The 12,004-nt window shown below is 43.5% G+C and overlaps 1 protein-coding gene across 3 annotated transcripts in view; it reads left to right on the top strand.

Moving 5' to 3' along the window:
- Positions 1–11,470, top strand: part of HS6ST2 (heparan sulfate 6-O-sulfotransferase 2) — a 591,504-nt gene extending 580,034 nt beyond the window's left edge. For all 3 annotated transcript variants that reach the window (XM_061408351.1, XM_061408350.1, XM_061408349.1), the window contains one exon: positions 8,100–11,470. In XM_061408351.1, coding sequence (XP_061264335.1) covers positions 8,100–8,997 — 898 coding nt within the window. In that variant the 3' untranslated portion in view covers positions 8,998–11,470. The remainder of the gene's footprint in view (positions 1–8,099) is intronic.
- Positions 11,471–12,004: the final 534 nt, after the last annotated feature.

Raw genomic sequence — 12,004 nt, 5'->3', positions numbered from 1 at the left:
CAATGAATATTCAGGACTGATTTCCTTTAGGATGGACTGGTGGGATCTCCTTGCAGTCCAAGGGACTCTCAAGAGTCTTCTCCAACACCATAGTTCAAAAGCATCAATTCTTCGGTCCTCAGCTTTCTTCATAGTCCAACTCTCACATCCATACATGACCACTGGAAAAACCATAGCCTTGACTAGATGGACCTTTGTTGACAAAGTAATGTCTCTGCTTTTCAATATGCTGTCTAGGTTGGTCATAACTTTTCTTCCAAGGAGCAAGCGTCTTTTAATTTCATGGCTGCAGTCACCATCTGCAGTGATTTGGGATCCCCTAAACAGCATATGCAGAGACATTACTTTGTCAACAAAGGTCCATCTAGTCAAGGCTATGGTTTTTCCAGTGTCATGTATGGATGTGAGAGTTGGACTGTGAAGAAAGCTGAGCGCCGAAGAATTGATTCTTTTGAACTGTGGTGTTGGAGAAGACTCTTGAGAGTCCCTTGGACTGCAAGGAGATCCAACCAGTCCATTCTAAAGGAGATCAGCCCTGGGTGTTCTTTGGAAGGAATGATGCTAAAGCTGAAACTGCAGTACTTTGCCCACCTCATGCGAAGAGTTGACTCATTGGAAAAGACTCTGATGCTGGGAGGGACTGGGGGCAGGAGGAGAAGGGGACGACAGATGGCTGGATGGCATCACCGACTCGATGGACGTGAGTTTGAGTGAACTCCAGGAGATGATGATGGACAGGGAGGCCTGGCGTGCTGCAATTCATGGTGTCTCAAAGAGTCGGACACGACTGAGCGACTGAACTGAACTGAACTGAAAAATAGTCTGTCACTGTATCCATTTACATACTCTTAATATCCTTAAACTTCCCACCCTTCTTTAAAATTGGACTACTACACAGAAAGTCAGTGACAAGTGCTAAATGTAACTAGATACCCTTCATAGCTAGAGCCCCTTAAAATGTTCCTGCTGCTGCTGCTGCTAAGTCGCTTCAGTCGTGTCTGACTCTGTGTGACCCCATAGACGGCAGCCCACCAGGCTCCCCTGTCCCTGGGATTCTCCAGGCAAGAACACTGGAGTGGGTTGCCATTTCCCTCTCCAATGCATGAAAGTGAAAAATGAAAGTGAAGTCGCTCAGTCGTGTACGACTCTTCGCGACCCCATGGACTGCAGCCCACCAGGTTCCTCCGTCCATGGGATTTTCCAGGCAGGAGTACTGGAGTGGGGTGCCATTGCCTTCTCCGAAATGTTCCTACACAGGTGTAAAATGGTAGATCTGTTATTTAATACTGACATCTAGTGGCTTTTCTGTATCAAAGACGACGATAGGCATTTCTTGTGAGCTCACTGTAAGCTCTGCTGTTTCTGCTGCAGACATCCAATTAACAGTCTTTTACTAATCACTTATTTTATGTCAGACATTATTCCAGGCCCAGGGCGGGGGCTTATGTTAATAAATGCTACATGGTCCCTACCCTTCCAGAGCTCATAGTCTAATGGGGGAAGCAGACAAATCACTAGACAATCATAGCCCATTGTGCAGAATGTTACAATAGGAGAATACCGGCACAGTTGAAACAGGAATACCAGGGTAGGTAACTCTGCCCCGGAAGGTCAAGGAAAGGTTCATGGAGGAGGCAATCTTTGAGTTTAGTCTTGGAGGTTTCCAGGTGATCTACAAAAGACAGATTGGAGCCATTCCAAACAGTAGGCACTCCATATACAAAGGGAAAGGACCTGTAGGATCTTTGCCTGGAACCAATGTAGAACATTAAAATTACTTTTGCATACTTGGAACATAGAATATATAGCAGGGTTTGTCAGCCTTGGCACTGCTGATAATTGGTCACTAGCCTGCATTGTAGGATGCTTAGAAGCATTCCTAGACTCAACTCACTAGATGTCGGTAGCACCTGCTCCCCAGTTGTGACAACCGAAATGTCTCCAGGTTTTTCCAAATGTCTTAGGGTCAGGAAATGGAAGTGGGAGGGTTCGAATTACTCATGGTTGAGAAAGACTCGTGTCGAGGGAGCTTAATAGAGATCAGACTGAAGAGAAAGAAAGGTGGTTGTCAGGTGCCAGCCACAAGGCTGTGGGTCACATGTGGAGAGCTTGCACTTCATGTCACAACTGATAGGGAGCCATTAAGAGGTCTTAACTAGGGAGTGGTAGGTCAGATGTGTGTCATAGGAGAGTGTGGAATGGATGTCAGTCCGGGGACAGGGAGGTGGGCCAGGATACTGATTCAGTGATCAGGTAGAAAAGTGATGAGGGCCTGACCCCAGGCAGTGGTAGAAAGGATGGATTTGGGAGCTAATAAGAACTAGAGACTGTTACACAGGGTGAACTGAGTTCAGAAAGCGAAAGACAAATATCATATATTAACCCATATATGTGGAATCTAGGAAACTGGCATAGATGAAGTTATTTGCAAAGCAGAAATAGAGACGCAGATGTAGAGAACAAATGTATCGGTACCAAGCAGGGAAGGGCAGGTGGGATGAACTGGGAGGTTGGGATTGGCAGATATATACTACCATGTATAAAAACAGATAACTAAAAAGAACCTACTATATAGCACAGGGAACTCTACTCAGTGCTCTGTGATAACCTAAATGCGAAGGAAATTTTAAAAAGGGGGGGGATATGTGTATGCATATAGCTGATTCACTTTACTGTACAGCAGAAACTAACACAACATTGTAAAGCAACTACACTCTAATAAAAGTGTTTAAAAAAAAAAGAACTAGAATCAGCAGGACTCGGGGAAAATTCAGACATTGAAGGTAAGTGAGAGAGAGGAGTCAAGGGTGGCCCCCGGATTTCTTTCCTGGGCCACTCTTTCTTTGGTTGCTGTTGTTTCCACATTTATTTACCAATGACAAGCAAAAGTTGGCCTGGACTTGCAGAGGATGGCAAATGTTTCACTATGTCCTGCCTGTCGAGGCCCCATGGTCGCATAGAGGCACCAAACAAGGGTCTTTAAATCAACATGGGTAACTGAGGGGGAGTCACGACTCTAAAGATGTGACACCTGGTCATCCTAATCAAGTGACATGTTTGGTCACAAGATATTTCTGTCCAATCCCTACTAACTGAAACAGGCTGAGTGTGATTTTTCTGTGGCCGAGATTGGCTCACTCGTTTAAAATTAAATCACAGCATTCAGCAGCACCCTTTGGGTTTATCAACCTGAAGGGGAGATTTCCAGCAGCTACCAGAGACCTGCTCTCGCCTGCATCTTGCTCTGTTTTGATCAATGCCTGGATGCAGGCATTGCCAGAAGACAAGAAGAAGATATGGTGAAGATATCAGGGGATATAATCAAAATCCAGATGCGTTTTGACAGCCTTAGACTGCCTCTACCAAGAAGAAATTAAACAGGGCCACAGACAAACTGCATCTGTTCAGGACAAAGCAGAGTGGGTTTTCAAATGACCTGCGTGTGAAACAATGAAAGAAGGTAGTTGACGGTGGGTCAGCAGTCTGCCAAAAGGGCTGATGTGATATGAGGCCACATTAAGAGAAACGGTGTCGAGAATGAGGGTGGTGATAGACTCCCTACTTGTTCCTTGTCAGACTCTGCCTAGAGGGCACATTCCAAATAACTGGAATATGTTCAGAGGCAAACAAAAGCATAGTGAGGGGACCTGAAGCAGTGGAGAGAATAGCTGGAAACTATATTTAACATAAAGAAGAGAAGCCACGGGGTTTCTGAAATGCTGTCTTCCAATACCTGAAGCCACACACGTGGAATTAACAAATGCTCCCTAAGTCAGTCCTCAAGGTCTGCAGCCATGATGTTTTGCTGACAACTCCACATCTTAAGCCCAGATCACTCTTTGAGGCTCTCTATCTGTCCATTCAGTCAGAGACCTGGGAGCCCTCCTTACCCCTCCTCCTCCCTCTCCCCTACATTCATTTTGTCCCTAAGTCTTGTTACTTCAACCCCGCCTCCAAATGCCTCCCTAGTCTGCCCTCTTTTCTTCTGTCTTGTTTTCTACAGTAACATCAACTCACTTCCCCAGTTCCACCACACACCATACACAGTGATCTTTCTAAAACACAGGCTTCATCATATGACTCCCCTGCCTAAAACCCTCTAAAGGCCTCTCTGTTGTCTTCATAAATCTAAATCCTTTTTTTTCTTTTTTCTGGCTGAACCTAACAACTTGAGGGATCTTAGTCCCCTGACCAGGAACTGAACCCGGGCCCTAGGCAGTGAAAGTGCTGAGTCCTAACCACTGGACTGCCAGAAAATCCCAGAAGTCTCAATTCTTTAATGTGGCATCTGAGGCCTTTCACGACCCTGTCCATGGCCACTTCCCCATCCTCCATTCCTGCCACTAGCCAGTAACTCCCAGTAACTCCCAGTTAGAGGTTTCCTGTGCTCTTCCTCTGTACACAGCAGGCTAGTTTTATGCCTCTGTGCCTTTGCTCATTCTGACCTTTCTGTGTCATACTCCATTTCACTCTTCTTGCCTTATCTAATTCTTCCTTGTTTTTCAAAATAAAGCTACAGAAACCCTTCTATTATTAGGCTTGGCTGGGAATCACTGCAAGGTGCTTTCATAGTGCCTTGTGCCCACTCCAGTCATTAATAGCGCATGAGTTAGGGATGCTCCAGGCCCTGTGACTTATCTGTGGGCATCTCCAGGGCCTCTTCCTGAATCAACCCTGAATATTCACTGGAAGGACTGATGCTGAAGCTGAAGCTCCAATACTTTGGCCACAAAGACTAATCCAAGTGTGTCTTCATAAATTTTTTCCAAATAATCAGACTAATTGCCATGAAGCTGTGGCCTCAGGCCTAGCATGAAGTCTTAAGAGTTGATGCAAAGAGTTAACTCATTAGAAAAGACCCTGATGCTGGGAAAGATTGAAGGCAGGAGTAGAAGGGGAAGACAGAGGACGAGATGGTTGGATGGCATCACCGACTCAATGCACATGAGTTTGAGCAAGCTCCAGGAGATGGTGAGGGACAGGGAAGCCTAGCGTGCCATCATCCATGGGGTCGCAAAGAGTCGGACATGACTTAGAAACTAAACACCAATAATCAGGCCCTTTTCCAGTGCCAGTCACACAGATGCTTGAGCAAACAAGCACAGCAAGAGTGCCACCTATGTTTCAGTGCTCCTTTGCCTCTCCACTCACTGTGCCATTGGCTTGGGCTTTCACACCCTCAGTTGCTCTGGGTGTGGCAGGGTCTTCTCTGACATTTCCCTGACAACCCCTCACTTAGAATAATGAGCATCCTCAATCCTTAGCCCTGTGAAACCTTCTAGGTGTTATCTGCAACTGCCTTTCCACCTCCAACACACTATGCCATTTGGAGGCCACTGGACATTCCTGGAGACCCACCTTTAGCTGATCTTCCTTTTCACCCAAGGATCATTTTCCGAGCAGCATCAGGTGTTTCTAATTGAGGCAGTCTGGCACCCTGGACCTATTTTCCCTGGAAGAAGAGGGCTGCTGGCAATCCCTGACTCTCCAGAGCTATTGGCATCTGAGTGAATGGTAGCTGTCATTACCAGCATATGGATATGCACACGTGTAGACGCCTCTAATTTCTCTGCTGCTGTGATAATCCCACAGTGCAGAGACCCCGAGGCTGCCCACCTTGGACGGCCCTCCTTTCATACAGGCACTAGGAGAGACCTTCAGCTTGGAGGAGGGACACACCCGTACCATGAGAGGCTCTGTCAATATCCACCTTTGCATTCCTCGTCTGCCTCCTCTCTCTCTCCACGTGGGGATAGTGCTTACAAAACACTGGTTCAGACACTAACCCTGGTGGTTATGATCTATCTGTTCTGAAGGACAAGGGAGAGTTTTTAGGGAGCAGAGCCACAGGCATGCACAAGGGGTGCACTCTAGAATTTACCAGAAGATGTCACTGTTGGCTTAAATCAGTAAAACAAATGTGCGCTGGAGGACTGTCAGCTGAGCATGAAGGTGACTCCATCATGGGGCTTTTAAACACCCATTTATAATGCATGCCTGGAAAAGCTGGTTGAAAGACTAATCCAAGTGTGTCGGTGGTCTTCATAAATCTCTTTTTTTTCCAAATAATCAGACTAATTGCCATAAAGCTGTGGCCTCAGGCTTAGCATGAAGGCTTAATAAATCTGTACCAAAGGAGTGAATGAATGAATACCAAAGCAAGGAATAGAAGTTCGGACCCCATGGAAACAGCAGTCACCTTTGTTGGTCAAGGCTACTGAGGAAGAAAAGCTGCTAGTTGTTAGCAGTGGGTCTTTACAAAAATGAATCTGAGTGGCCGCAGGCAGGCAAAAGAGTGAGGCCAGTCAACGTGGGTTTGCCACCCCTCCAGCCTCACTCCAGGATGCTTCTCTTGTATCCCATGCTTGTTTACTCCGCAATATCATAGAAGGTGATATTTTAAATTTTTTATGGTTTTTGCCAGTCACTTAGATTCTCCAGAGTTTTTACTATGATGAGGCATGACCTTACCAGTTCCCAACTCTCTCCTTCTTATTCCCCGGGATAGTTCATTAAAGAAGTAATTAAAGGAGTAACTGGGATTCTGCTTTGTGTCTGGTACAACATTGAAAAGGATGAGATGAGAGTTAAAGAAGAATATGTAGAGTTCTTGTCGCAGAAAACCTAAACAGAAATACAAACAAAAAATTGTGATTCAGTATCAAAAATATTTTAGCCAAAGTTAACGGTGCCAGTGTCACTGAAGAAGAGACGATGATTGGCAACAGGCGTGGGATAAATTATCTCGGAGGAGAGATCATACTTGGACTGGAAATTTCAGGATGTCTAGAATTTTCCAGTGAAAGAAGGAAGGTTACGCTAGGCAGAGGGAACACCATGAAGAGAAGAGAAGCACCCAGGATAGATCCCAGGGTGCCTGCATTGCTCAGAGCCCAAGACTTGGGAGGAATGTTTGTTCAGAGGACATCAGCCAGCAGACCTAGCCAGTCGGGTGCTTGACTTGGTTCCATCTGGCTCCTCACTCCTGGGTGCAGAAGCAGCATCCCTCAGGTGCGAAAGAATAAACTTCAGAAAAGCTACAAGCCATTCCCCAGGTTTCCTTTAAGAAATTAATGTTAATATTCAGTATTTTCATCTTCCTTCCACAATAGGCCCATCCATGACCTCATCTTTCATCCACTGAACGTGAATGGAAGCTCATTTCTTAATTAAAGTACAGCTGCAAAGTTGTTTTTCCCTTGATCACATCATAAGCCAGGATGCTTCTGCTGTGCGTGCATGTGTGTGTGAATGCACCTGCTCTGTATGGGTGTGTGTGGGTGTGCGGTTTAAATGTTTACTAGTCTGCTATGTGAGCAAAGAGCTCTTATCAGTTTGCAGCTTTAAAGTGAAGACAGTAACACAACAAAGCCTCCATACATGCTGACATCCGGGTGTCCTTTCAGTGGATAAAGAAAAAGGGCATTTTGGAACTGATAGAGTTAACTTGCCTCTGCTGGGAATATTAGCACGTTGAGTGAAGGCTGAAACCGAGGTAGTAACTGATATATATGCCATTGGCAGCTACCATGTCTATTTCAGTCAGTAACTAACCACAGTGTTTATTTCTGGAGGCTCCGGTCTGCACTGCGTATCTTCACATTCCACTGCCATCACGTAGGAGCCATGATGTTATGACAGCACCCAGAATCAAAAGCATCATATCAGACACTCTTTCAACAAGGTTTTGTTAATAAGATATCCTGATTAGACTAGCTATTAGAAGAATGCTTTTGTGTATTTAGTGAGAAAGATTAGAACTTGAGTACTTGTCAACCTGTTATCACTTCAGTAAAATCATTCATTTCCATTGAGTCTCCATTTCATGATCAGTTAATGGGAGTTTGGGAGTGGGGAGTAGGAAATAAATGAGGTCATTGGGAGGACTTCGTCAGTAGCTGGAGAGAGAGAAACAGAGGGGGAAGGAGGAAGGGGGAGTGGCCTTTCCACCCGATGTATATGCTTTAAAAAGGAGCTCTCTGGACAGGCTAGTGGGCCTCCCTTCCTGACCAGTGAACATCACATATGCCATGCCCCTTCCCTGACTCCACCTATGTCAGCTACAGCCCTGACCACTGGCCTTTGTGCTTTGTCCACAGGAACTTCCACTATATCACCATCCTCCGAGACCCAGTGTCCCGGTACCTGAGTGAGTGGAGGCATGTCCAGAGAGGGGCAACATGGAAAGCGTCCCTCCATGTCTGCGATGGCAGGCCCCCAACTTCTGAAGAGCTGCCCAGCTGCTACACTGGAGACGACTGGTCTGGCTGCCCCCTGAAAGAGTTCATGGACTGTCCCTACAACCTAGCCAACAACCGCCAGGTGCGCATGCTCTCCGACCTCACACTCGTTGGCTGCTACAACCTGTCAGTCATGCCTGAAAAGCAGAGGAACAAGGTCCTCCTGGAAAGTGCCAAATCGAATCTGAAGCACATGGCATTCTTCGGCCTCACTGAGTTTCAGCGGAAGACCCAGTATCTGTTTGAGAAAACCTTCAACATGAACTTTATTTCTCCCTTTACCCAGTATAACACCACTAGGGCCTCTAGCGTAGAAATCAATGAGGAACTCCAAAAACGTATTGAGGGACTGAATTTTCTGGATATGGAATTGTACAGCTATGCAAAAGATCTCTTTTTGCAAAGGTATCAGTTTATGAGGCAGAAGGAGCATCAGGAAGCTAGACGGAAGCGTCAGGAACAACGCAAATTTCTGAAGGGAAGGTTCCTTCAGACCCATTACCAGACCCAGAGTCAGGGCCAGAACCCAAATCCGAGTCAGAATCCGAGTCAGAACCCAAACCTGAATGCTAGTCAGAGTGGGACTCAGAATCTGTTTCAGAATCTGATTCAGAATCTGACTCAGAGCTCGGGTCAGAATCCAAGTCCAAAGGAGAACCAGGAAAGCCAGAAGCAGAATTCAGGCCAAGAGCAGAGCGATGGCAACACCAGCAATGGCACCCATGACTATATAGGCAGCGTAGAGAAATGGCGCTAAGTGGCTCCCAAAGGCTTTCACACACTTCTCCCAAAGCGCCAGTCAAAATAGGGCAAATCCTCAAACATGAGAGCGTCCAAACACATTCTGCTTCCTAAAGTTTGGAAGTTCAAAAAAGTTAAGATGTCGCCTTTACAGTTGCCTTTCAATTCAGTGTTCTACTGTGAGTGGGTAAAACAAATTTCAATATGTAATTAAATTGCCTTTTTTTTTTTTTTGGTTTGTTGGAGTATTTATAAAATCCAAAAGCCAAACCAGACTCACCAGAAATTGCTGTTTAGATATTTTAAGAAGTTCTTAAATTAGTCATAGGGACAAAGTGGAAACATAAAATGTGGCCATTTAACTTATGCCTAAGAAATGGACTTTACATTATTCATGACACACTGTTGAAACCCAATCTTGGAAGCAAACATTTTTTTCCAGGGGTAAGCATGAATATAACATAAAACAAACTAAACACAAAACTTCATTTTCTTCTGATTATAACCAAGAATCTATTTAAATAAAATAAGAACTGATGGTAGAGTTTACCAAATAGTAGAAAATGGAAAACTTCTCTCCCAAACATGAGTAGTTTTATGTAAAAATATTGGCTTTTGAGTAGAAAGGGACTCATCTTGTTATTTGAGATGTTTAAAATTTTAAACTTTTTCTACCTTCTGCTATTTAAAGGTTTTAAACAGGGTGTATCTCATATTAAACCAAACACTTTTTCCAAATGGAGTACCAATGTAAAGATCTAATTTCCAGACGATTTCTGGGCACTGTAATTTCAACAATTCTGGAATCTTTTTGGCGCTGCTTCTCATTCATTTTAAAGCTTCTCCGAGTTGTGCTCATTCCAAACTAACCCGTTTTAGAATCTCTCTTCATCATCTAAATGGTGTGTTGCTGAATTTATTGTGATATATAATCCTGGATTAAAGTCAGGACTTTCTTTCCATAGAATTGTCTTATCAATGTTTGTGTAGTGAGATCCTTATCAAGAAACTCTTGAACAGGATAGCGTGTCTTAAAATATTGCTGAAGTTAGTATTCTGTTCTTGATCAGATAGAATTGAACCTGAATGTGAATGAATCGTTATTTACTTTTTGTACATTTTTATTGTAATGTTTCCAGTTGGGCTGTCTCTTTCTAGCCCATTAGTTCTTTTTCATGTTGACAGAGTGTAGACAATTACGAGAGAAAAACAAGGTTGGAATAAGCACTAGGATAGCCAATGTTATTCAGTAACACCAAAAGCTTTACCTCGATACTTTGGGTGAGCCGTGTACCAGCTTTAGTTTTGAGAAAAGAAAAGGCAAAAGTATTCTGCAGTGAGGTTAAACATCAGAAGCATATGGGTTGAAGAAAGTGATTTGGTATTGGAAGTCTGTGCAAAAATACTTTCAGGGTATCAAGTTTGAATTGCACGGGCCAAAAAGAAGTATATAACCCACTGTGCTAGCAAACATCCTGATTCTGGGCAGCTTCCATATTACGGGTTGTGCTATCCTTTCGTAAGGACTTACACTAAGCCTCTGGCTGTAAAGCAGAAAGGCAACTGCAAGTGGCTTTTATGTTTTCATGAGGGACATGCTTAGAAATGTGACCATAAAGTCACATCTTGTACAATCTGCTCATTTGCATGATCTAGTTTCATCTGTAATAATAAGGCCACAAACTGGACAAGAAGCTGAGTACTTGGATTAAAAAATGTTTTTGACTCTGCGCTTGTATCAGTAGATCTAAATTTTGTTTTGCCTGACAGTATCGCAGTCCTGGGAATCTGAGAACTGGAAAACTGAAAGGAAAAAAATTTTCAAAATCCAAAATACCTTAAAGTCAAACTGTTTTAGAGTGAAACTATTTTGTGTACTTTGTGTTTTTAAACTAATGATTCTGTAGATCACTGTGGTATTTCAGTTTCATTTTGTTTTAATGGATGATGTTTGCTCTTAAAGCTGATAGGTACTGTTGGAAAGAAGGATGAAGCCCGAGCCAGTGGAAAAGCTTGTTACAGAAAAAAATATTTTGTGTTATTGCTGTGGTGTGCATGGTTTGCAGAGATTAAGTGCAGTTTCTCTGTCTATACTGATTTATTGTATATAGGGGATGTTATAAATATACATTTTGGTCATCATCATGTAAATCCCATGACTTCAACTGTAAACATCTGTCCAATGATGTAGCTTTACAAACCATTTACTGATTTTGTGTAATTTAACAATAGATATAAAATAAAGTTTAAATTACAGATGCTGGGTTATTTCATGATTTCAAAGTTTGCAGCCACTAGACATCATGACATCACAGAGAGAATTCTCTTTTTCCAAGGAGTTTCTTATTTTCCTCTTGGCCACCAGATATGGAGATGAGATGAGCCACTTGAATGTAGCATGTGCCAATGACCTTAACCTTGGGGACTTCCCTCTGAGGGTTCAGACTGTGTTCTCTTTTGAATAAAACAAAGTTATCCATGAAAGACAAGTTGGCTATGTGTTTTAGTGAGCTCTGGTTGCTATACCAAAATACCGTAAACTGGATGGCCTGTCAACAATGGAAACTTACTTTCTACAGTTCTGGAAGCCAAAAGTCTGAGATCAGGTGGCCAGTATGGTTGGGTTCTGATGAGGGCTCTCTTCCCAGTTTCAGAAGTCTGTCTTCTGGCTGTGTCCTCGTATCAAAGGAAGTAGCTAGCTAATTCTCTGGGTTTTTCTTATAAGGGCACTAGTCCCATTCATGAGGGCTCCCATGGATCACCTCCCAAAGGCCACACCTCCTAATAACATCACGGTGGGATTAGAGTTTCAACACATGAATTTGGTGGGGACATTCCATCCCTTATGATATGCAAATGAAGTATGTGAGTGTTTTAATTTAAAATTATTCAACGAAATACTTGCACATTTAAAAGTATGTGGGAAAGAAAAATAATACTTTTTTATTTTTTATCTATCCCTTCTTTCTGGGATATAGGTTAAAGGCGAGCATTAAAGTATTGGCTTTGAAAGTTATGAAGAC

This window comes from Bos javanicus, chromosome X (assembly GCF_032452875.1).
Source record: "Bos javanicus breed banteng chromosome X, ARS-OSU_banteng_1.0, whole genome shotgun sequence".
In the NCBI taxonomy this organism is placed as follows: Eukaryota; Metazoa; Chordata; class Mammalia; order Artiodactyla; family Bovidae; genus Bos; species Bos javanicus.
This window is presented reverse-complemented; position numbering and strand designations above follow the sequence as displayed.